At 41.5% G+C, this 23,320-nt stretch overlaps 1 protein-coding gene across 2 annotated transcripts in view; it reads right to left on the reverse strand.

Moving 5' to 3' along the window:
• The window catches only part of slc8a3 (solute carrier family 8 member 3), a 152,499-nt gene that overhangs the window by 43,969 nt on the left and 85,210 nt on the right, over positions 1–23,320 (reverse strand). For both annotated transcript variants that reach the window (XM_015969170.3, XM_015969169.3), the window contains exon 3: positions 7,683–7,789. In XM_015969170.3, the coding sequence (XP_015824656.3) occupies positions 7,683–7,789 (107 nt within the window). The remainder of the gene's footprint in view (positions 1–7,682; positions 7,790–23,320) is intronic.

Consider the following 23,320-nt stretch of genomic DNA (forward strand, 5'->3'; position numbering starts at 1 on the left):
TAGCTAAATAGTTTTAGTTAAGTTTAAACCAGAAGACGCTGTAACAGACCACAGCTGGACACAACATCTGATTGAAGGACACTCGCTGACAAACGGGCATGACCTCTGATCAACCCTCAGTGTGTCACACTGGAGTTCGGAATGTTTGGGGGCTTCTTTGAGTTAAACTGATTTAGTATTTATGAGCTCCTGTGTTACTGTCCGTCAGGCTTTAGGTTCCCTCTGACGCAAACTAAGAACATGCTAAAACTTAGTTAAATTTACGTATTGCCTTATAATTAGTTTTTGCATTAAATGTGTTTTAAAATTCAAGGAATGGCCCTAAAAAGAGACGTTTAAGTTTATATTTTACCAACGATTCTTTGTGTAATAAACAAAAAATAACTTAAAATGAACAGTTTGGTCGTTGTGAAGGAAAATTGTGAATAATCTTAATTATTCTGTTCAGAAAGATAGTCATGATCCACTAGGATTGATGAGCTAACAGCTAGTCTGAGCACAGTCACATCAGCAAAGTTTTACGGCATTTCATGAAAATGTTGCAGTAAATCATTTATACTGCTGCCAATTTTATAATTGTTGCATAATTATTTATAAGCAAAAGTATTTATTGCCAGGAGCAAAATGTAACACTTGTGGTTCGTTCAGGGGCAAAATCCTGCAGGAATCTCTTGATATGCCTGCAGAAATAACAAATCAACATGAGAATGACAAAATTGTACGAGTTTATTAAATAACTTTTGCATGCATGGAAGTACAAATTGGGCCACTGGAGCTATTTTAGGGCAGCAAAACACTTTGGTATGTGTTGCACTCAGACTAGTGGTTAGCTCATCAATCCTGAAGGTGCAGGAAGTGCCCTGCCCTATAGCTGTTGCTTTTTGTGCTGCAAATATTTCTGAAATTCTGTTTTAAAAGTATTTGATTATAAGTTTTTGTATAAACCAATGTAAATTTAAGATTTGTTCTTACAAGAGGGAAGGACACCCATTTAATGTCAGATGTGCCTCTGTCACAACCATCACGGAGCTAGTGTTTTCTGCTTGTTTCTACATGAATCTGCATAGGCATTTACCTTTAGACGAAGAATGAAAAACGATGAAACGATGAAAAATCCCAGCCTGACTACCAACTTCACCAACACAAAAGCCTCTACTGTCCACGCTCCTCCTGCAGCACCGACACAAGTGCAGCCGCTCAACCGGCCTCCTCAGTGGAGGTGCTAACGGTATTGACCACCTTAATGTAAGTTAGAGAAGGGCATTGCTGAAGCAGGCAGTAAACATCTCCAGAGTGACAGGTCAGGGTGACTGCTGCCTTGATTGCTTTCATTACTCACACATTGTTCAAAGATAGACCTGCCAGCCTGGGACTCCATCACGTCTGCCACAAGCTGCTCTCCACAACTCACTGAATTGAACAAATCAAGAAAAGCTGCAGCGACTGATGCAACAGCTAGTAATAAATGGGCGGCAGACCAGAGAGCTAAAATCTGATCTGATAACCCTTTTTCCTTTTCTAGTTTGATCATCTTTAAAGAAATAATGGCTACATGATGGAGCGTTAAGGTGGCTGTGATAACGGAGTAGCCCGCTGACGGAGGAACAGCCAGGAAGAAAATGGAGCAAGGCTGAAGAAAAGCCTAATAAAACAAAGCCGCTCATGGAAAATTCATCAATTCTGCTTCTTGGCTTTAATAGGGAGATAAACAAACCCAATCAGCTGCAGATCAGTGGTTCTGAACAACAATATAATTGCTGTGTTGTATAGGAAACCCATGAAATGATCGTATCATCATGTTAATGAGACAAAGCTGCACCTGCTCTAGCTCCGGCCAATGTAAGTGTCTCACACTAACGTGCAATCAAAGCATTTCATTCATAAAATATGATGAAGCATAAAACAAGGTTTTTCATTAAGTCCTCATTACAGGACGTTCAAACATTTATTACTTTGTTCAAACATTCATTACATCCTGCATGTATGAAGGTAAGTCGGTATATCTTAGATGGTTTAAGTGCTTTTTATTAGTTTTACAATATGGTTGTTAATATAAGAAACCATTTATATATTTGTACAATAAACAGGTGGAAATGAGGGAGTCAAGTCAGGGGTCAAGGTTTGGGGAGGGAGGGAGGGGGGTGACACAAACACACACAGAGGTGGGAAGAGACAAAGGGAAAAAAAGAGAGAGGAAAAAGACAGTTACACACACACAGAGAGAGAGAGAGAGAGAGAGAGAGAGAGAGAGAGAGAGAGAGAGAGAGAGAGAGAGAGAGAGAGAGAGAGAGAGAGAGAGACAGAGAGAGAGAGAGAGAGAGAGAGACAGAGAGACAGAGAGAGAGAGAGAGAGAGAGAGAGAGAGAGAGAGAGAGAGAGAGAGAGAGAGAGAGAAGGGTCTAGCCAGCCGCGGGGCGTTTCTGCTTGGGCTACAGAAACGCCTCGATGGTGGTTACTGTGACTTTTCACTAACCAATCAAAATACGTTATTTTCCCTAGTACGTTTGTCAAAATAAAAGTCTACACTAATTGATCAAGCAAAATAAAAGCAGCCACATCTATAGAATACATTTTGTTGATAAGATATTAATGCTATTAAGATATTGTAATGGCTCCAACTTGTTCTTTCCGTTTCAGATCATTATTCCGGGTTACTGTTGGCCGCAGCCCACGCCTTAACTCCAGGAAAAACAACGTTAACAATCTCCATTCAAACTAGCTCGTTTTCTCTTTCTATACAACCGAACCGGAACTCTCCACACAACCGGCCAACAACACCCCTTCAACATAAAAGTCCAATCATAACAAATCATAACCCCTTACACTATTGTTAAACAATGTAAGGCGTAAAAGACATAGCCTATATTTGCGTACTTATACTAACCATAATCGTAGTTTGAAATTAATTTAAATATCATGAAACATTTAAAATGTACTTTATTTTGAAAAGCCACTGGCTTTTAGCTGCGGTGTTTCGTGTGCGCTTCTCTTGAGAGACAGTCCAAAGTAGAGGAGAGAGAAGTCTGTGTCCCGTCAATTCCTTTTCTCCCGTTTTGAGTTTAATATTTGTACAAACTGAGTAAATAGGGAGGCGGGACTTAAATGCGGGTTTGGGTTCAGAGAGCAGGGTGAGCACAGATGATCAAAAACGGTATAAAAAAGACGGGGAACAGATAGATGAGTGGAGAAAATATCTTATTTTGAAACATCGGAGGTGAAGTAATATTTCAAGAGTGAGTACGAAGAAGGGGGCATTTAGCCTAGTGAACTAGACCAAATTCTTGCTTTGCAAACAATGGTCTAGGCACGCTCCATTGGAACCTCCGCAGCTCCTACCAGGACTCTGGCTAGCCAATCACAGCTCTCCAGAGGGGTTTCAAACACATAAAGAGCTGTGATTGGTCCATAATGGTGGGCCAATCATAGTGCTCTATCTGCTTAGTGAACAAATCACAGAGCTTTATCCACTTTGTGGGCCAATCAGGGCACTCTATATGCCTGGTGGGTGGGATGATGCAACAGAGTGAAACAAGAGTATGTCACATTCATTGTCCAGTGGAATGCGGAGATCATTTGAAAGACAACGTAGAACCCGCCCCACAACCGAGAGCCGTCAATGAAGCGTTGCCAGACTAAATAATACATTTATTTAGATAAATAAATGTATTATTTAGTCTGGCTTTCCAGGCTAGGGGGCATTCTCATTTGGAGTGGGTGTTCCCGTTTACAAACAAAAACGCCCCTTTAGCATCTGGCCAGATGAGAGAGAGAGAGAGAGAGAGAGAGAGAGAGAGAGAGAGAGAGAGAGACAGAGAGGAGGGGGGGGGGGGGGGGAAACAAATATTTGGGTTAGTAAAAGAACCAATGCAGAATTGCCCTTTTCATGATATTTAGCATAGCATAGCATAGCATAGTTTATTTATATAGCACATTTAAAATGCAGCATGGGAGCTGCCCAAAGTGCTGCACAGGCTAAAACAAAACACACCCATTACAAGGAGCTAAAACAAAGGATAAAAATCTCAATTAAAAGCAGAGAAAACATGAATAAATAGGAACACATTAAAACAATGACACAATAAAACACTAAAACGAGTCACTGTCTAAAAGCCAAAGTGTAAAAGTGGGTCTTTAAACGAGATTTAAAAACCGCCAGAGATGGAACCTGCCGAACTCCAATGGGCAATGAGTTCCATAGCTTTGGGGCAGCATGGACAAATGCTCGTTCACCCCGCGATTTGAGCCTCATCCGCGGCGTGTGCAGCAGCAAAAGGTCAGCCGACCTCAACGAGCGGGTGGGCACATATGGAGTGAGAAGGGCAGAGAGGTAGGAAGGTGCCAGGTCACTGAGTGCTTTAAAAACAAAAGTCAGTAACTTAAACTGCACGCTGAAAATGACAGGGAGCCAGTGAAGATGTTCCAGGACAGGGGTAATGTGGCTACGTCGGTGTGTACCCATCAAGAACCTGGCAGCAGCGTTCTGAAAAACCTGCAGCCGATTCAGGGCAGAGTCCGGAACACCAATGAGGAGGGCGTTTGCGTAGTCCAGGCGAGAGGTAATGAATGCATGAATGACTGACTCCAAATGCCTCCGTTTCAGGATTCGTCTGAGGTGAGTAAGGCGGCGAAGCTGATAAAAACAAGACCTCACTACAGAGTTTATCTGTGGGGCCATTGTGAGTCCAGCATCCAGCTTGACCCCGAGACTCGTCACACACTGTTTGTGGTTTAGGGTTAAAAGGTCACAAACAGGGTGAGAGCCATGGTGGTTGCGGGGGTCAAAAACAATAAACTCAGACTTCTTTTCATTCAGTTTTAAGAAGTTGGATGCCAGCCAGCCCTTCACGTCATCCATACATGCAGCCAATTTCGAGCCCGCATTTTTCTCGTCCATTTCCATGTATAGCTGACAGTCATCTGCGTAGATGTGGTAGCTCAGGCCATGCTGATTCAGGATATTGCCCAGAGGCAGAAGGTAGATTGAAAACAGCAATGGCCCAAGAACGGAACCTTGCGGCCCCCCCCCAAGGCAGTGGAAGACTGGAGGATGCACAGTCACCAATCTGTACAGAGATGGTACGGTTTGATAGGTAGGAGCGGAACCATTTAAGCGCCACCCCCGCCACCCCAACCCAAGACCCAAGCCGATTCAGTAAAATTTGGTGATCGACCGTATCAAAAGCCGCTGAAAGGTCCAGCTGGAGCAGCAGTACCATAGACCCAGAGTCAGATGCCACCAGAATGTCATTTAGCACCCTAATCAAAGCAGTCTCTGTGCTATGGTTTGGTCTAAAGGCTGACTGAAATACATCCAGCAACACACAAAATGCTAGCTGTTGCCACTCACTTTCATTGTTTATGCTAAGCTAAAGCTAATAGAATGCTACCAGATCAGCAGAATGACTGGGCTGGTTACCAAATGCCTTTTCCCACTGATCTAACTCTGGGGAACATGGCAACAGACTACTTTTCACTGAGGGGTGGAATATTCCTTTAATGTGTCATTCAATTAGTAGAATAAAACATGTGCTCCATTACTGAGATGTGTACAAAGAAGCTACACACACACACACACACACACACACACACACACACACACACACACACACACACACACACACACACACACACACACACACACACACGCACACGCACACGCACACACACACACAGAAATATATAAATGAAAGTCGACTGTAAGTACAAACCAGTATGTTTTTTGTTTGCATGTTTTACATGATTCTGTGAGAATGTGGAGCCAGAATAAAAGACACACAGAGGTTCTCTTTCTCTCCTTCTCAGACTGAACCTGGCCCTTGGCGTGTATCCGCCATAGCCTCAGCGGCCATTGCCTATCTTCATCCTGGTTCTGTCTGAGCAGATAGCTTACCTTCCTCCTCTCATTACTGTCTGCAGAACACAGCCGTTCTCGAATCAATCACAAAGAACAGGACTGAAGCTGTTAAAACAAATAGTAAATATTGTCCAAAGCACATCATGTGACTTTATAAAAAATGAAAGATTAATTTCATTCTTTTTCATGTTTCTATCTCAAAGGGGATTCATGCCCTCTCTCATTAGCAGAGCATCATTCAGCTGCAGCCATGCTTTGCTTTTCCTTCATGTAGTGTTTTTTAACCCTGGTCCTCAGCACCCCTGTGCTACATGTTTTAGGTGTTTCCCTGCTGCCACACACCTGACCTAAATGAATCAAGAGACATGGAAAACATGCATGACGGGGGTGCTTGATAAAAGCTGGTTTATTATTTATTTGGATAGGAAATGGAAATATGGCCTAAGAGCTATAACTCAATATATTCTTTACTTGATTTATTTATTTATTTTATGTATTTATTTATTTATATATATCAAAATTACATTCTGAGATGAATTTCAGCAAAACAAATTATTCTAAAAATTATTGAAGAACATTTAACGTTCAAAACTTATTTTTAAAAATAAAAACTAGTTTTTGTGTTGTGTTATTATTCGTTCGTCAAACAATGCAACTTCCACTCATAACCTCATAAAAGAAATAAAGATGAAGATATCTTTTAAAAAAAGTCAAGCTAAATGAGATAAAAACACAACATTGCAAATATTCTGAAATGACATGAAAAATATATGTAAAAACAGAAATAACATTTCTTCTTGCTTTCCTGATAGAAGTTAAGTTTTTTTTCACTAGTAAATAAAATGTTTGAATGTGGTCACCTGGCCCAAAGCTGTCTCACATTGCTGGTTCTTCTTACTCGCAGGCACAAACTAGCAATCAGCATAGAAAAGTCTGGCTCCAGACGACCGTGACGACTCCGTCACACAAATATTTTAAATATCTTTAAAACTCCAGCAGCACAAAAACAAGACGCCGACATTCTGAACCCTCATAAGTGTTTAGACACATTTTAGAAAAGCTCCCGTGGACAATTTTTTGACTTTCTAAAAGTTTATAAAACAGAAAAACACACCAACTGGATTTGTTTACCTACACAAGAATATTTGGGCCACTGAAAGGATAAAAGAAAACAATTAGAATTTTGACTTTAATCTCAGAATTTCTTAAATTTCTGAATTCTGAAATTCCTTTTCTTTTCCTTTTTCTTTTCAAAAGCCCCAATTCTGAATATCTAACAATTAAAATTATAAAAAACAAAAACAAAGAAAAAGCTTTATTTAAAAAACAAATGTTCAAAAGTCTGAGGAATGCAAATTATATCAAATTCTATAAACTCCTGAATACTTTATTAGCCCCCAAAATCACATGCATATTTTGCTGTACATGAAAAAAAAAACCAGCAATAATCTTATTTCACTGAGACTAAATTCATGCATTTATCACTCAAGCAGAAGTCTGTGGATAAAAATAGTTTATAGACTCTGCATTTAGGTTAGAATTAATTTTACATTCACATAAAAATGTCCGATTGCTTCTTTGAGGTCGTACATAAAAGTGACTATTTATTGCGGAGGATGACAGCATCTGAGTGAGCTGTCATGGTGATGAAAATGATGTAATGTTACACCAGGTCTGACTTTAAAGAACCGCCCTATGAAAGAAACTCTAAACAGAGGATGGAAAATGGAACGTTAGGGTAAAACAGAGAGAGGACAGGCAAAGTGGGAAAGCTACGAGCAGTGAGGTTAAAGGAGATAAAACAGAAGAAATCATTTCAGTACTGCACCTTTCTGCAGACTCATGTCTACCATGCGAGGCTCAGCCAGCTCCAGGAAGAAGTTCTTGTTTTTCTCATACTCCTCATCGTCAATAACTTTCACGTGAATAAATTTGCTGCAAGAGGGAGGACAACAGGGGAGGACGACAAAGGCAGGGTAGTGAAAAGTAAGGGACAGAGAAAGACAGGAGGGGAGGAGGGAGAGAAGAAGAGAAAGGTTAATTTGTGATGGAGGGACACAGGAAGAGCACTGTAAGCTGGATTAATAATCAGCATGGAAGGTTAGGAGGTGAATGGTCAGCTCGCTGTGGATGCCCGTTTCTGTCCGCTCATTGGCTGGCCCAGGTGTCATGACAACCGCATTTATCACAGCCTCCACTACAGGTGGGACAGAGTAGAAAACACTCCAGTGTAGGATGAATGCAATAATAAAAAAAAACTTCCTTTTTTGATAAAATACCTTTAATTATTTTCAGTCAAACCCCTTTCAGCAAAACTGCCACCTGGACACAGTGTGGGCTTCCGAAGCCGCTCAAAAGGCTCAGTTCATTGCAGAGTTTATAGCTCCAGTCTGAGGTGAACATTCCTGTAATGAAGTCAAATGTCCAGAGGGGTGAGGCTCTTTCTTTGGAAAAGAGCTGCGTGTAACATCACCACACTGAAACAGCTCAATATGGGACCTCAGCCCCAGCGGCGCTCTCTCCTCTGATTGTTCAAATTGATCTTTATAAAGAGTTATTGACAAGCACGGGCAGTTAAGTGGTCAGCTCCAGAAGTCCCTGAGCCTCACCGTATCACAGCAGGAACTCTTTCAAGAAATAGCCTTGTTGAATTCAGTCATGCAAATGTTGCACCATGCATTGTCTGATGCAGGAAAATGAAAACAACCCCACGACGAGTCGTGGCACTTGCTGCACCGGCTCCCCGGGACACCAGAAAGCAGGCACCGTGAGCCGCAGACAAGCCCACAACAGTCGACAGCGGCACAGAAAGAGGATGACACACTTCATGTGGCTGGCATCGCACAGGAAGCTGCTTTTTTAGTTTTCCTTTCTGGGCAAAAAGTGAATTTTGAAAGCAGCTAATAAGATGAGCGGACCAACAGCATTCATTACAGATAGCTGCTGGTGTATCATGTATTGAGTCAAAAATGAGCATCTTCTATGACATCCCAGTGATGTACTTCCAACAGCATGGTGTTCAGTGAGTTATATGTCAGTCAGGGCATTGACGCACACTTCACACTGCCACAAAAAATAAAATCGTCAACACAAACAAGCAAAAACTCTGTCTCTTATACACCCACGCAGCAGAATGCTGCACGCTTCACACACATAAGTGGCATGACAAATATCTGCAGACAAATTCAAACATTTACAGGATGCATTCCTTTTGTTGTGTTTAGTTCAATCCCCTTTTCTGGTCAGAAGGTGAGTTGAGAGTCGCCAGAGGGAGTCTGCACATAAGAGCCTTTTAACACACCACACGTAGCAGAGCCATCCATCTTTCTTTTCCCTCTCCCTCTCTCACTCTACACTCTCACCAGCGGGGCTTTCCTTTTTCTTGCCAGGCGACACGTCTGCAGCGCCGGGCTCTGCAGCATTGAACAGCACTTCAGTTTTCATCAAGATTGGGAAGAACTGAAAGTCTAATAGACAAGTGGGATCTGTGTGTGTGTGTGTGTGTGTGTGTGTGTGTGTGTGTGTGTGTGTGTGTGTGTGTGTGTGCGCCAGTGTAGGCTTTGAGAAACCACATTTACAGTCACACAATTAATTTGTGGCTATCAGCTACATATTTACATGTTTAATGACACGTGGGGGATTATGGCCTTTAATACCCAGAACTCCAAGTGTTGCATCAGTTTTTACTGTTAATCATCTACAATCATCATACTGGTTTCAGACCTGGACCACTAACAGTTTTTTTTAGCTTGCCCAAACACAAACGGTACTCTTCAGCATTAGCGTCAATGCTAATCCTTTTGCTTTAAAGCTCTCATTCACTTGTTATTGCAATGACTCTGCTGTGGTCACTAATAAGAACAAACGACTTGTGAGTTGATCTCTGTGGAAAGAAAGTTTTGGTGCTTCTGTTTCAGGAAGTAGAAGTGAGCCGGTGGAGTAGGGAAGATGGCGCAATTTGGAGTCTTGAAGGCTCAAGACTCCAAATTGTGCCGTCGCAGCGTATTCATAATATTTGGACATCTCTACTCTGAATGGATAACAGCAACTCGATTTTTCCACTCACTCGGTTTGCTTTGCAACGATGATGTTTTATCTCCACAAATAACACAAGCCTGACTGAGGTCTACCATGTTGTAGAATTGCTAATGCTAACTATTAGCTTCTACTAGCCAAGACGCGCTCTACTCTCTCCTGGATGTTAAATTAACAACAGCCTTCCCCATCAGATGGAGAAGTCCATGAATGGACTAATGCAGCTAATGCAGAAAAAATGAGTAGCAGACTATTTTCACAACTAGCCTGCATGCTAAACTCAGAGTAACAATCATATTTCTGAAATAACAAGTAAAAATGATTTCTCAGTAAATTTGATTATAAAGTGGCAAAAGGCCAACCTACATCAGATCTAAATATGAGAATAATATAGAACATCTTCACATCTTCTGAAAAGTACCAATGCAGCTAATATCACAAACTTTATCTAGAAATGACATAAGACCTGACTGGATTGTTGTGGTCTTCATTCTGGTAGCCTGGTCTGCCAGACTCCTCCTCTGTTTAAATCTGCACAGAGAAAGAGTCTGGGAACTCTCCTATTCAAATAACCCCACCCCCTGAGAATTCTAACCGAGCCAATCAGCGCTGATTAACGTACGTCACACACCACAACGCCGAGTTTGTCATAAACATGGCGAATGAAGCAGAGTTCGCTGCGGCTCTTTCCTTTGTTCTAAATGACTTGGACACGTCTTTAAAACAACAAGTAGAAGCGCTAAAAGCCTTTTTTTCTAAAGAAAGATGTTTGTGCTGTCGCCAGACGCCATTTTTGACTACAGCTAAAAAACTACAGCGCGCGGACGTCACACACAGCGATGCTCAGTTTCTCATAAACAACGAAGACAGCGGCGGAGTTCGCTGCGGCTCTTTCCTCTTTTCTAAATGACTTGAATGTCTTTAAACCACAACAACAAGCAGAAGCGTCAATGTAGAAAAATGTGCAATTCATTCGACCAAAAATCCCTAATTATATTCAATTTACTTATTTAATTATATATTTTTATTTTACTTACCCTAAACAATTGTCTTACATTCAAGATTCTCATTTTAAGTGTTTATTTTTAGACATTTTGAGAAAAGTTTGTGTGACCAAGCCTCAATATATGACGATTCGGGATGCCGCAGCGCGTCAGGAGACGACGATCAGGGACACGCAGGGACACGTGGCTCCGCGGGCGTCAAACACTGACGTCACACGGACATTATTTGACTAATTAACCTTCCCCTCACCCCAATCCTAACCTTAAGGTCAGTAACTGTGACCTTAAGGTTAGGAATGGGGTGAGGGGAAAGGTTAAGTAGTTCACAAGTCGTTCTAATGTCCGTCTCACCACCGACGTCGGATACCGACGCTCTGGGACGGTGCGTCATCAGTGTGTCCCTGACCGTCGTCTCCTGACGCGCTGGGGCGTCCCAAATCGTCATATATTGAGGCTTGGTCACACGCGTCATATTTTGATGCTTTGGGTGTGAGAACGTGTTGGCATTGGAGGGAGATGAGCTGAGATCGGCTAGATGATTTTCGCTGCTGCTGAACTGTGTGTTATCCCATTCTGTGCAGCTGGAGAATAAAAACGCCGTCAGTTGGGCTGAACCTGAACCTCTGAGTGGTTCATCATTTACACAACGCAGAACGTTTCTTGACTGGAGGAAGTAGTGCGGCTGAGTCCAGTTACATTAAAAGCATTTCTTTAAAAAAAAAAAGAGATGTGTGCGCCGTTGCCAGACGCCTTTTATTTATTATTTTACTACAGCTAGAAAACTACAGCGTCATGCAGTAAAGTCGGCATTTCTGTCTTTTTTCTGATTGGTTATTTTTGAGCTGCCTAGTCCCTCCCCTCACGTGCCTCTGCCTGTGAGTTACCAGACTCTGTGCAGAATTAAACAGAGGACGAGTCTGGCAGGCCAGGATATGATTCTGGACCAATAAATAAAAACATTAAATCTACAGATATGATGAGGAAGTTATAGGAAAACTCAGACCATCTAGAAGCATGAAAATTAAGTTTAGCACAAAAAGTAAAGATGTCTGTGTTTAGTAGATTATTTAATCTTTGTTACTGAACCCTGGTTGGTCTGAGACATGGTACTTCTTCCACAGATACATGGCCGTTATAGTTTGTAAAGGTAGCTAACAAGACTTTCCAACAATGTCAGATTTATAGCCAAGAAGCATTTTTACAACAAAGAAATAATCGACCAAAACCAATTTCCTGTTTAGTTGTGCTCAGTTTATAAAAGCAACTGCTATTTGGTGCTCAGCTGAGAGCCATAAAACCATCACAGCAAGAGGAAAATCTGCTACAGAGCTCAGTTTGACCCAAAGAAACAACAGCCGGGTGAGGGGTTTTCCTCAGACTCTTGTGCTCCTGAAAAAGGCTGTTTGAGCAGATATTTTTATTTTTACACCTGAAGACCATCTATAATAGGCTGGTTACATTAGTTTCTGCTCACAGTAGTTGCATCTTTACCCTGTGTGCTAACTGTAGAACACCGTTACACCCAGTCACTGGAAATGTCCCCTAGAGGGCCAGCTTGTAAGCAGAACCCTACAGTTAGACGACCATCCCATAAGTACAGGTGTACAGGTGAATTACTACTCCACAGTAAGACAGAACCCCAATGTGTTACTTACACTAGAGTACCAACACAGCTTAAACACCTCCATGGCAACTCACAAACCATTACCAGTTACACACACACACACACACACACACACACACACACACACACACACACACACACACCTAGGAGAGCATTACGTAACACGATCACTTCTGTTTGATTACTAGTTATTCAGCCATCTTTCTAAACATCTGCATCAGACACTGTGGAGGCTGCAGACAGCTTTGCACACAGAGCATGGTTCTCTCTCTCTCTCTCTCTCTCTCTCTCTCTCTCTCTCTCTCTCTCTCTCTCTCTCTCTCTCTCTCTCTCTCTCTCTCTCTCTCTCTCTCTCTCTCTCTCTCTCTCTCTCTCTCTCTCTCTCTCTCTCTCTCTCTCTCTCTCTCTCTCTCTCTCTCTGTGTGTGTGTGTGTGTGTGTGTGTGTGTGTGTGTGAGGGGGTGACAAGGATGCAATCAAACACCTGCTGTGAACACAGAAACAAATCAGCCTGTTTACAGGGACCGCTAGCGTGGTGGACAGTGGATCCAGTGTGTGCTGACAGAGTCGAAGCACAAGGTGAGACACGGGGCGGCAAACGGCTTGTTCAGATGTTACACACACAAACACAATGAGTCACGTGTGCATTTTCCGATGTCTTCACTGCAGTTTTTCGGCTGAAAAGCTGTGACTCACTAATCTCACATAAGTTGAGAAACCAATTAAATCAAAGGAAAATAAATCAGAGAAAATATGTATTCAATGTGAAATTAAGAAAATCACATGAGGTCTGGAGTTATGTGAAGTAATGAAGTTAAAAAATGGTTTGAGTTGCAAAAATCAGGAGATCCATTTTTTGAACACGGATGAAAAACGTTTGAGTCGTGTTTGCTGTGAGGAAACGCTGCAGAAAGTCTAATGGACAAATGGGACCTGGAACAAGAAGACAGGGATTTTATTTTATTTATTTTTTTGCTAAATAAACCTTAAAAATATAAACAGAGAACATATTTGTCATGTTTAGTGTGTGCTAATAATCCTCATTCATTCAAGCAGCTTGTAAATCACATTAACTTTGGAGTTTGAAAGCATTTGGATGTCAACTGTTGCCTTTATTTGGGAAATGCATCTTTTTGCTGCCTTTTTCTTATGAATTCAAATGAACGAATACTTGTCAGAATGTTTTCTTTCTAAAACACATCAAGGACTGTTATTTAGTGTCAGATGAGACTGTCACAGTCTTCTGACAAACCTCCAGCTACAGATGATCACTGCAGAGCTTTTGCAGGTGGATCAAAACCCCGAACGCCACTTTTAACAGGGAGCTCCCTGCTGTCACTTGGCACAGATGTGACAAACTTGTCCAACTGCTCTGTAATTCTAACCCAACATTTCCTGCCTGCAGCTCCTCTCTGTCACTTTGCTTTGAGGAAACCATGTGGAGAAAGGTCACGAGTCCCATCTAGAGCTTTTCTTTTCCTCTTTAGCACAGTGACCTCACCAGATGTCCAAATATTCCTCCTTTTCCCAAAAAATCAAGATTACTAATAAAAATTGTCATGCTGAAATGTACAGAGGACTAAAGGAAAATGTGATCCTCTCCTTTGTTTAATAGAATCACACTAATTGTGGCTGCCGTCAACCACAGTCATGCAGTTTATGGTTCAAGTTAAGCTAAGAATACTTTATTTTTAATATATCAGATTAATGTATACGTTAAGGGGTTTAAAAGCACACATTTAAATGGTTTATAGAATGTTTTCCAGGGTGGAACCAATGTTTAGTTTGTTGTTTCGGGGTTGACAATATTTTCAGTTGCACGCAGACGCATGCAACGACGTTTTCCAGCTGTGGAAAGGAGTGACACTGCAAGATGTGTTTTTTATTAACCCCTGCAAGTTAATGCGGCCAATGAGGTATGCAATGTGTGTTTATGTCGTGATGGGAAAATGTTTGTTTGTGACAGAACTGTCAAGTTTATGGTGGTCACGGGTAATTTGTAAATGTAAATTGTGAGTGTTTTATCTTGTGTATTAGTGCTGTATTGTTTATTCTCTATGAGGACGATTTATTGTGGAAATTGATTATTCTATGTCGTTTGTACAGTTCTCACGGCACCGTTGGTGGCACCTGTGTGCAATAAACGCCAGTTAAAATTCAAGAACGCCTTGTGTCCGTTTTCAACTTGGAGGGAGTTACACTAATGTATCAAAGTGGAAGTGAGAATGATGCATTGATGCTAACACACCAGACATGGCAGACTTAAGCATTCGTGTGGGAAGTGTCACTGAGTAATGACCGGCGATTAGAGGGTTCACACCTCCGCTGCACCGACGGCCTCTGCCTTCCCCAAGTCCAGGAGGAGGAAAGAGATGGAAACAGTGAAGGAATTGAAACGTAGGTGGAGAGAAAATGTTGGGTGAAGCCATAATCCACATTGCATCTTATTTAACCGCCCTCTTGGGCTTCATACGTCTTCTTCAGTTGCTTTGGAGTCCTCCTTGCTTTAAAACAGTAGAAGTGTTTTCAGCGTGAAGCTGCTGTAGTGGAAATGATATCCAGCTTTCTCTTTCCTGTTTGTTTTCACTCGTCGGCCCTCAAAGCGAAGGAGAAACAGCTACAACAATTAAACGTGACCTTTCTCTCCTCTATACCAGAGCTGTGGAGAAGATTTCTGCTTTCAACTAAAAACATCTAAACTTCACTCAAAAGTGTCTTTTTCTGATGCTTGCTTTTGTCAGGTGCTTTTGAGTTGCTTTTCATCCTCGTGCGGGCTTGCACTTGAGCTCAGAGTGACAGGAGCACATTATTTTCAACGCGGTGAACACATCCTTTTTGTGGCTCACCTAAAAAACGCCAGACACAAAGGAAATTTTGAGCTAATGCAACATGAGGGCAATCAAAAAGCAATATTAGTTTCCAATAACTAATTCTGATCATCATGAAAAGAGCAAAAATTCCATTTAAAGTAAGAACTATAAAGCTGGAAAGAGGGCGAGAGGGAGAAAAGGTCCCAATGCCTCATGGGAAATCAGAGTCTTAATTAAGCAAGCCTGGTTTCTGTCACCGAGCTGGGGGATTGTGGGCCTCGCTCATTACAGTTCTGATTATTGCTTTTCTCCAGCAATCAGAGAAAAAGCCAGTAAACACATTTGTCAATGATTTCTTGCCAATCTGATGAAAAATTCACATCAGATTTTATATTCCACACCCCCGAGCCCGCCGTCCGCACTCTCCCAATTCTCTCTTTATTTCTTTTCATCCCATGAAGCAAAACAAAAAAGAAACGGGAGGCAGTCTGCTGAAATTAGACAACAGTGTTACCAAAATCAAAGAGGTCAAAGAAAACTATGTAAAAAAATGAAAACAAATTTGAAAATGAAGCCAAATGCGGTAACTACGGGCTGCAAGGTGCATGAAGACAAAGCATGATTTGGTGCAGCAGTGGCAGATGGTGCCTGAATAATACATGATAATGCAAGTTACAGTTTAAACTAAGAGTCAAGAAAAAGTGAGAAACTAGAGCAAATTGTCCAAATGAAATTATCTGTAGTAAGCGATGGGGTTGGTGGTATCATTCTTCAGCCACTCAAAGTGACAAACTGACACCTCGTCTAGAAGCTGGGGCGCTGGAAGCTGACAAACCAGGTTGTTCGGTATCTGCAATCCAAAAACGTCTTGCTACTGTTAATTCAGTGATGATCGTCATTATTATTTATTCCAAAAACAAATGATAAAAATGTCTACTGTTATAAGTGCTTTTATTTTGAAGGCTGAAGTGATGACCACCTGATTTTGTGGTTTTTCCACTATAGGTGTTCTGGGAAAATTTTGGGGAAGGAAAAAAGTGACCGGCTTGGTCGCTGGTGAGGTCATTGTTATTTCTAATGAGGCCATGAAGGTCACATGAGTCCTTGCCTCCTCCCTATATCCAGCTCCTTGTTTGTGTCGTTGGTGTCGATGATCCTAACAGATGATCCCAATAAAGCAAAAGTTTTCCATCTTGGAGTAAAGGAAAAGCAATTTTTTCCTCCCAAATTTAACTCCAATTTATGCTTAACATCAAACTGGGATATGAAGGATTTTCCCCTCCAGCTGGTTTTCTTCTGTGTGTCTAATCAACACAAGTTATTTCTTTTAACTTCAATAAGAAATCAGCAAACATGATCTTCGAGTGCACGAGCACTAGAAGCAGTTTGTAGCCTGACAATGTTTTTGCATGAGAACATTGAGGCTTTTCTTCTGAAGGATTAAACTTCTTGTTCTCCACTTTTGAATGAATCAATGTCAGAAGGTGACACTGCAAAAGTAAATAGTAATCATTCAAAATAAGCTACAGCTCTGAATGACAGCCTCCATAAACTCAAAGAAAATGTGGATGAATGGCCCCTCAGGATTTATGACGCTGATATTTGACAGAGACGTTACATCTGATGTATTCACCACCAGCCTAGTAGTCATTACTGTATCTGTGGAGTTTTTGTAGCTCAATTATTATACCAATCTAATTTAACAATAGCCATATTGAATTATTTATAATTCATTTATTAGAATATTTATTAATATTTTGAAATAAATAAAACTTGCATAATTATACTTGCACCTGTGAAAAACAGACTTGTCCTATTTTAAGTTTAAAAGAATTAAAAAACTTTGAGTTGATCCAACTTGAATCAAATAGTAAGTAAATATAAAAATATGAGATGCTACATTAGATGAGTAGAGTAACACGTCTTTGAGTAGATCCTTCTTTAAATAACTAGTTGGGAAGTTTAGTAGCTTGGCGAGTCATCCTTAATATATATATATATATATATATATATATATATATATATATATATATATATATATACGCTGATGGGCTACGACCCATAGACGGAGCTCGGTCATGAATCTACAATTGTCTTTCAATCTGTCTCTGTAGTATTCAGACAGCGCTAGGACCAATCAGAAAACGTGACACGGAATTCAGTCAACAGGGCAGGCTGCCGTAAACCGTCAAAGAAGAGAAAGAAGTACTCTATCGGCTCATTTCTCAAAGAAAGCCCAAGTCAAAATCATCCTAAATTGATGCCAAAGCCGTTTCAAATTATCTCTGTTAATGAGCTTTTTGATTTAAGATCTTCTGTGTTTAAAACAGACGCTGATGGGCCGGCACAACAACAGAGAATTTTGCCTTCTGACCTTGTTGAAATCTTGGCAAAAACATAGATATAAACACAAAAATGTGTATAACAGTCTGTCTTGGTGACAGAATGGGGGGGGTTGGTTAGGACCCAAGATGCAGAACCAGGGAGACACGAGGCAGGAGTTGGAATAAACGTAAAATCCTTTATTAGGAGCGATTGTCCAAAAGTAAATCCAACAGGCAAGAAGCCAAAACCGAAAATCCAGAAATCCTAGTATGAAAAAACCAAGAGACCTAGAAACAAAGAGCTCACTAAAAGAGCTGACCTGGAGACCTAGAGACAACGCTGACACAAACAATGGACCAACAACCAAGGGTTATATACACAAGGGCTGGGTGATTAGGGAATTGTGCACAGGTGAGACCAATAAACAGAGGAGGAGCACAACGGAGCAGGGGAGGAAACCAGACCTAAAATGGGGAAGGGAGCAAAATTAACTAGAGGGAGAAAACAGACTAGATAAAACACTTAACAGAAGACTAATGATAAAAAGTGTCTAAGGAAAAATGTAAGGGAAACCTAGAGAGCCTGGAGGGGGTTGGGGACACACAGGGTCGCTGAAACCTGGGGGGAACACCTAAGGGGAAAAACCTGGAGTGGCCTGGGGAACACAAGGAGGGAGACGCAGGACGCAGACCATGACAGTAGGTCATTCCCAGTGCATTATTTCTCTGACCTAAAAATTGCCCACAACACTGCAGAGCTTCAGGCAGCATGTTTTATAGTCTTATTTCCTGATATTTGGACATCTCACCCCGGATTGGATAACAGCAACACAACTCTACCACTGACTTGCAATGTGAATGTTTAATCTCCACAAATAACACAAGTCTAGAGGAGCTTCTACTGTGTGGTGAAGCTGCTAATGCTAACGGTATAGCTTAAATTAGCCATGTTCGCTGCGGATTCCCAGACAGCTTTCCCCATTGTGAGTCAAGATGAGTGAATCCTTACATGTTAATTCACAGTATGATGTAGATCTGTGAGGATTTTTTAATCCTACAGGGCTGCCAACTTTTGAGCATTAAATGTGTGAGGGGGTGAATAATCAGCATGAGATATTGGAGTTGGTGTAGGGTTAGGGTTAGTGACCAACTATAATTCAGTCAACCACACCTTAAAGCACTTTTATGAACAATTATTGACGACACTTAGGTCTTCTTCAACGGTTAGGGCAAGTCTGTGTCCATGAATATATCTCATAAGAGACACACACCTGCTGGCAAACAAGACAAGAATTGAGTCAGTTGTCTCAGAAACTAGCTGTAAAGAAAAGAGCTCAAAAGGCATGCTGGTGCTGCAGTCCTGTAGCATTTTACCAAAACATGCCAAGGACTTTTCAGTAGAACCTTAGAAATTATGTCAGCTAATGAAAGGAAGTAGCATATGTCGGACAGTTGCTACTTTTACAAAGCAGATTGCTTGTGTGTAACCTCTAAAATAACCTATAGCCATCAATATGGACTGCAGGAAGAACCAAGATTACCTTTCGTTCCTATCATGTAACATGTCGACTGGCCTAAACCTTACTGCTGTTCCTGTCTGCTCCGGCTTGATCCCGAGCAATCGACCTCTAAGCGGTTACGAGCTCATGAGATGCAGAGCTGCAGTTGACCGTGGAGGAGGTGTGAGAGGTCACAACAACAGACTGATCAATAAAGTTTTTATAACTTTACAATATCAGTTGGAGGACGTAGGCAGACACACACACACACACACACACACACACACACACACACACACACACACACACACACACACACACACACACACAAATCCAGGTGGAAGGGTGAAGCCTTGCAGTGAGGTGTACGCCGCACGTGACTAATGTGAAACTGGTGGTGAGAACTTGCAGCGAGAGCTCTGCCAGGTTTATTATTACAGTTTCAAAAAGGAATCGTCGTCACGAAGCTGGATAGAGGAACATAATCTAAATTCCACTGGAGCACTGCAGCTGTCCCTCCACCAGCTTCTCACTGGATTCAGCTTTGACACTTGGTGTCACCAGACTTGCATTCATCTTTCACTTAAGCCCACCTAGTGGGTAGCTGCTCCGATTACAGTGTGTGTTGGATGGAAGTGAGGGCTTATCAAATGTTCCCTCTGTGACAAGATACCCCTCTCTGATCCTGTGGGTATTGCACATTCACAAGCCAAGGACTTGAATATCTAATGCATCCAACCTGCTCCCGTTTGCTGCACTCGTTCTTCCTTGTTGTCATGGATACAAAACCCCTTTTGCCAGCCCAGCTCCTCTCTAAATGTGACACATGACACACGAGTGCTTTCTGTAAAACTTAAACCTTTCTCATTTGTTTCCATTCATGCATCTGCACTGAGCTAAACGGCACAATGAATCTGTCCCCCGGGGAAACAGAGAGTCCTAACAGGTTTACCTCTGTCTGCTGACAGATAGCCCATTACTTCATCTGTGTGCCCACACACACACACACAGACCTCAGCAGCAGCTGAAGGTAAAAGGAGGATCAGTTTGATTCTCAAGGCCTGTCAAAGCCTAACAACCGGTAATGCCTGAGAGAAGCTACACATCACCCCCATGCTACACGTCTTTTCCTACAGGGACAATGCCTCCACAACAAAGATGGGTGTTTTAAGCAGCACACCAGAAGCTGTATGCTTCCTGTTGAACTCTGCAGTGATCTCTGTATTGTACAACAGATTGCTGGAGAGTTTGGCACAAATAAGGTGGAGTTTGTAAAACTGCAACTGGGCAGGGTTTGTGACAAGCAGAGAAAGCTTTTGGGTTGTGGATTGTAATGCAAAATCTTAATGCTTAATTTAGCTTAAAAAGAATCACACTACTCCAGCTGGTGAGCTGAAGAAAAGAGAAACAGTGAGGAGAAGGAATGTGCGTGTGTGTGTGTGTGTGTGTGTGTGTGTGTGTGTGTGTGTGTGTGTGTGTGTGTGTGTGTGTGTGTGTGTGTGCGTGTGTGTGTTTGTGTGTGACTGTGTGTGTGTGTGTGTGTGTTTGTGTGTGAGTGAGTGGAAATGAGTGAATCAAAGCAGCATGGAGATTTCAGGCTGTTGAAACTGGCTACTTTCAGCTTGGAGGCAAGTAGACTGCAAAACCCTGATTCTGGACCACACAAGTGTTGGTGACTAGTTAAGAGTCCACATTGCTTGACCTTCCTAACTTGTGGAAACCAAAGCTGGTATCTCACAAGGGCTTGACCTTGGGACTCACATTTGTGAAATGTTGTGGAAAAAATTCAAGCACTTACAGATGCAGCCTAAGTGAATTTGTACTACTACTAACGATACAGATACACCTCACATGGATACTGCACACATGCTTCAGATGCTCTGTGGAGTTTGGTCAAAATTCTCCAGGAGTTCCAAACACTGTTGTGAAAACATTACAATAATTTATAAGGATATTCCACTGACATTTTTACATCTGAGTTCAGAATCCTTAATAATAATAATAATAATAATAATAATAATTATTATTATTATTATTATTATATTGTTATATTATTATTATTATTATTATTATTATTATAGTGTTATATTATTATTATTATTATTATTATTATTATTATTATTATTATTATTATTATAGCTGTTCAACTAAAGAATGTTGAGCTTCATCCACGCCTCTGTGTCCTCCAGACAAGTCGTAGCTGTTAGCACAGGAGCAGGGAGGATAGATGTTGTCTTGAGGTAGAGCTATGCATCGTCAGCAAAACAGTGAAAAGATATGCCCTGTCTGCGGATGATATTGCCTAAGGGGAGCATGTCAACAGAGAATAGAGGGGGGGCCCAGCGCAGAGCCCTGAGGGACACCACAGGTGGATGTGTACTCGTGTTTATTCTAATTGTGACCATCGCTCAACAACTGTGTGCATTTGTTGAGAATGCAGTGCAACAGTGGCATGACTGTTACGTGTGATGATCAAATAACTGTGGAGGCTGTATGCTTGGAACAAAGTTCCATGGGTTGGACCTCAAGAATCTGGACAATGAAATATACTTTTGGCATCTTGACCAACAGGTATCAACAAATGAATCATTGACACTCAAGAAAGTTTCCTATAGAGATGGGCTGAAGACAGGTTTATGACACTTGCAATGATTTAGCAACATATTAGAGAAACGTTTGTCCATTTTTGGGACGTATTAAAATTTTAAGCAACATTCGGATGAGGCCTATTCAAGAAATTTAAATACCTCCATGAGTTCATCTAGAATACTTGGAAACTCCCTTTACAATCATTGTTGTCATATTTGCTGCCAACATTCTCAGCCTGGAGAGATATACCGACTTCATTCACGAAGGTTCCCAGATAATTCCAGATGCTGTCCCACTTCTGTAACTATTTAAAAAAAATGTGTCAGCAACATGTGAGCAAAGCCCTACAACTCAAGTATGATGATTTTATCATTTTCTTTTGCCAAAAAAACTCTTTTAAAAGCAATTTGTTTAGAATAAATGATGAGATTTCCTGAATCTCATCAGCTGACGTTTAGAAGGAAAATATGGAAATATGGTGATTTGAATGAACAACGTTCGATTATAATAGAGAGATCAGCAGAACCTGGAATACTAAAACCATAATGAACAGCAGCTGAGAGAAAAATCTAATTTCATGAGAGCCTGCCACTGTTCTAAATGGAGAGCCCTGCTTTGGGAGGAGGAGGAGCAGCGCTGGTTGACTGCACTTGTCATGCACCCTTACAACACTGTCTCCATAAAAACATGGTGACTGCCAGAGCTGAAGGAGAAAAAGACAAAATTAGTAGATGAGAAATGGGAGAGGACACTCAAAGCTAAAGGAAAGGAAGGAGGATGAAGTAAAAACACAGACGTCTTTGCTCCGTATTTTGTGGGCCAAGAGCAAAGCGAGAGGGTGGAGATATATTTTTTGGATGTCTGCTGCAGGCCCCAAGGTCTCGCTCCACAAGGACACAGTGCAATAAAACACTCAGATGAGATGCGTCTGATAAAGGGCGACAAGGGAGGAGGAAGAGGAAGAGCAGGAACTAATAGAGGATGCAGTCAGAACGCCAAAATGAAAGCTGAAGCTGTACCCTGATAGGGTGAAGGAGATGGCTGGGCTGGGGGCAAGAAATTCATGAGCGCTATTCTGGGTGTCGGGTGTAGGTCTGTGATCGCTCAGAGAGCCAAAACCGGACAAGTCAAACCGCCTTCAGCTAAATGACAAACACCATCATATATAAATGACCGGGGAGAACAACGGGCTTCCTTTTGGATCACAGGCAGGAATGGATAAGGAGGTGAGAAGAGCAAATGAAACACAAACCAAGCAACTCTGTTAACCCAAACCTGACAGGCAGATGTAGCATAAATCTTTATGTTTTGGGACACGTTATTGTATATTTGGCATTTGGATAAGCGTTTATGATGATGGGCCTCGTCAAACTTAAAATGGTTTTGGTCGTTTTTTTTTCTTTCAAATAGACAAACGTTGTCTAATCCCGACAATGCCGAGATGTTTGACGTCCATTGCATAAATCAGTTTCACTGCAGAGATGAAAGCTTTTGCACTGCAGTGCTTTTCCAACAATTATCTAAATACTGTATGAGAGACGTCATGCATGGCGAATCGTGCAAGTAAACAAACATGGTGGAT

This window comes from Nothobranchius furzeri, chromosome 18 (assembly GCF_043380555.1).
Source record: "Nothobranchius furzeri strain GRZ-AD chromosome 18, NfurGRZ-RIMD1, whole genome shotgun sequence".
Lineage (NCBI taxonomy): Eukaryota > Metazoa > Chordata > Actinopteri > Cyprinodontiformes > Nothobranchiidae > Nothobranchius > Nothobranchius furzeri.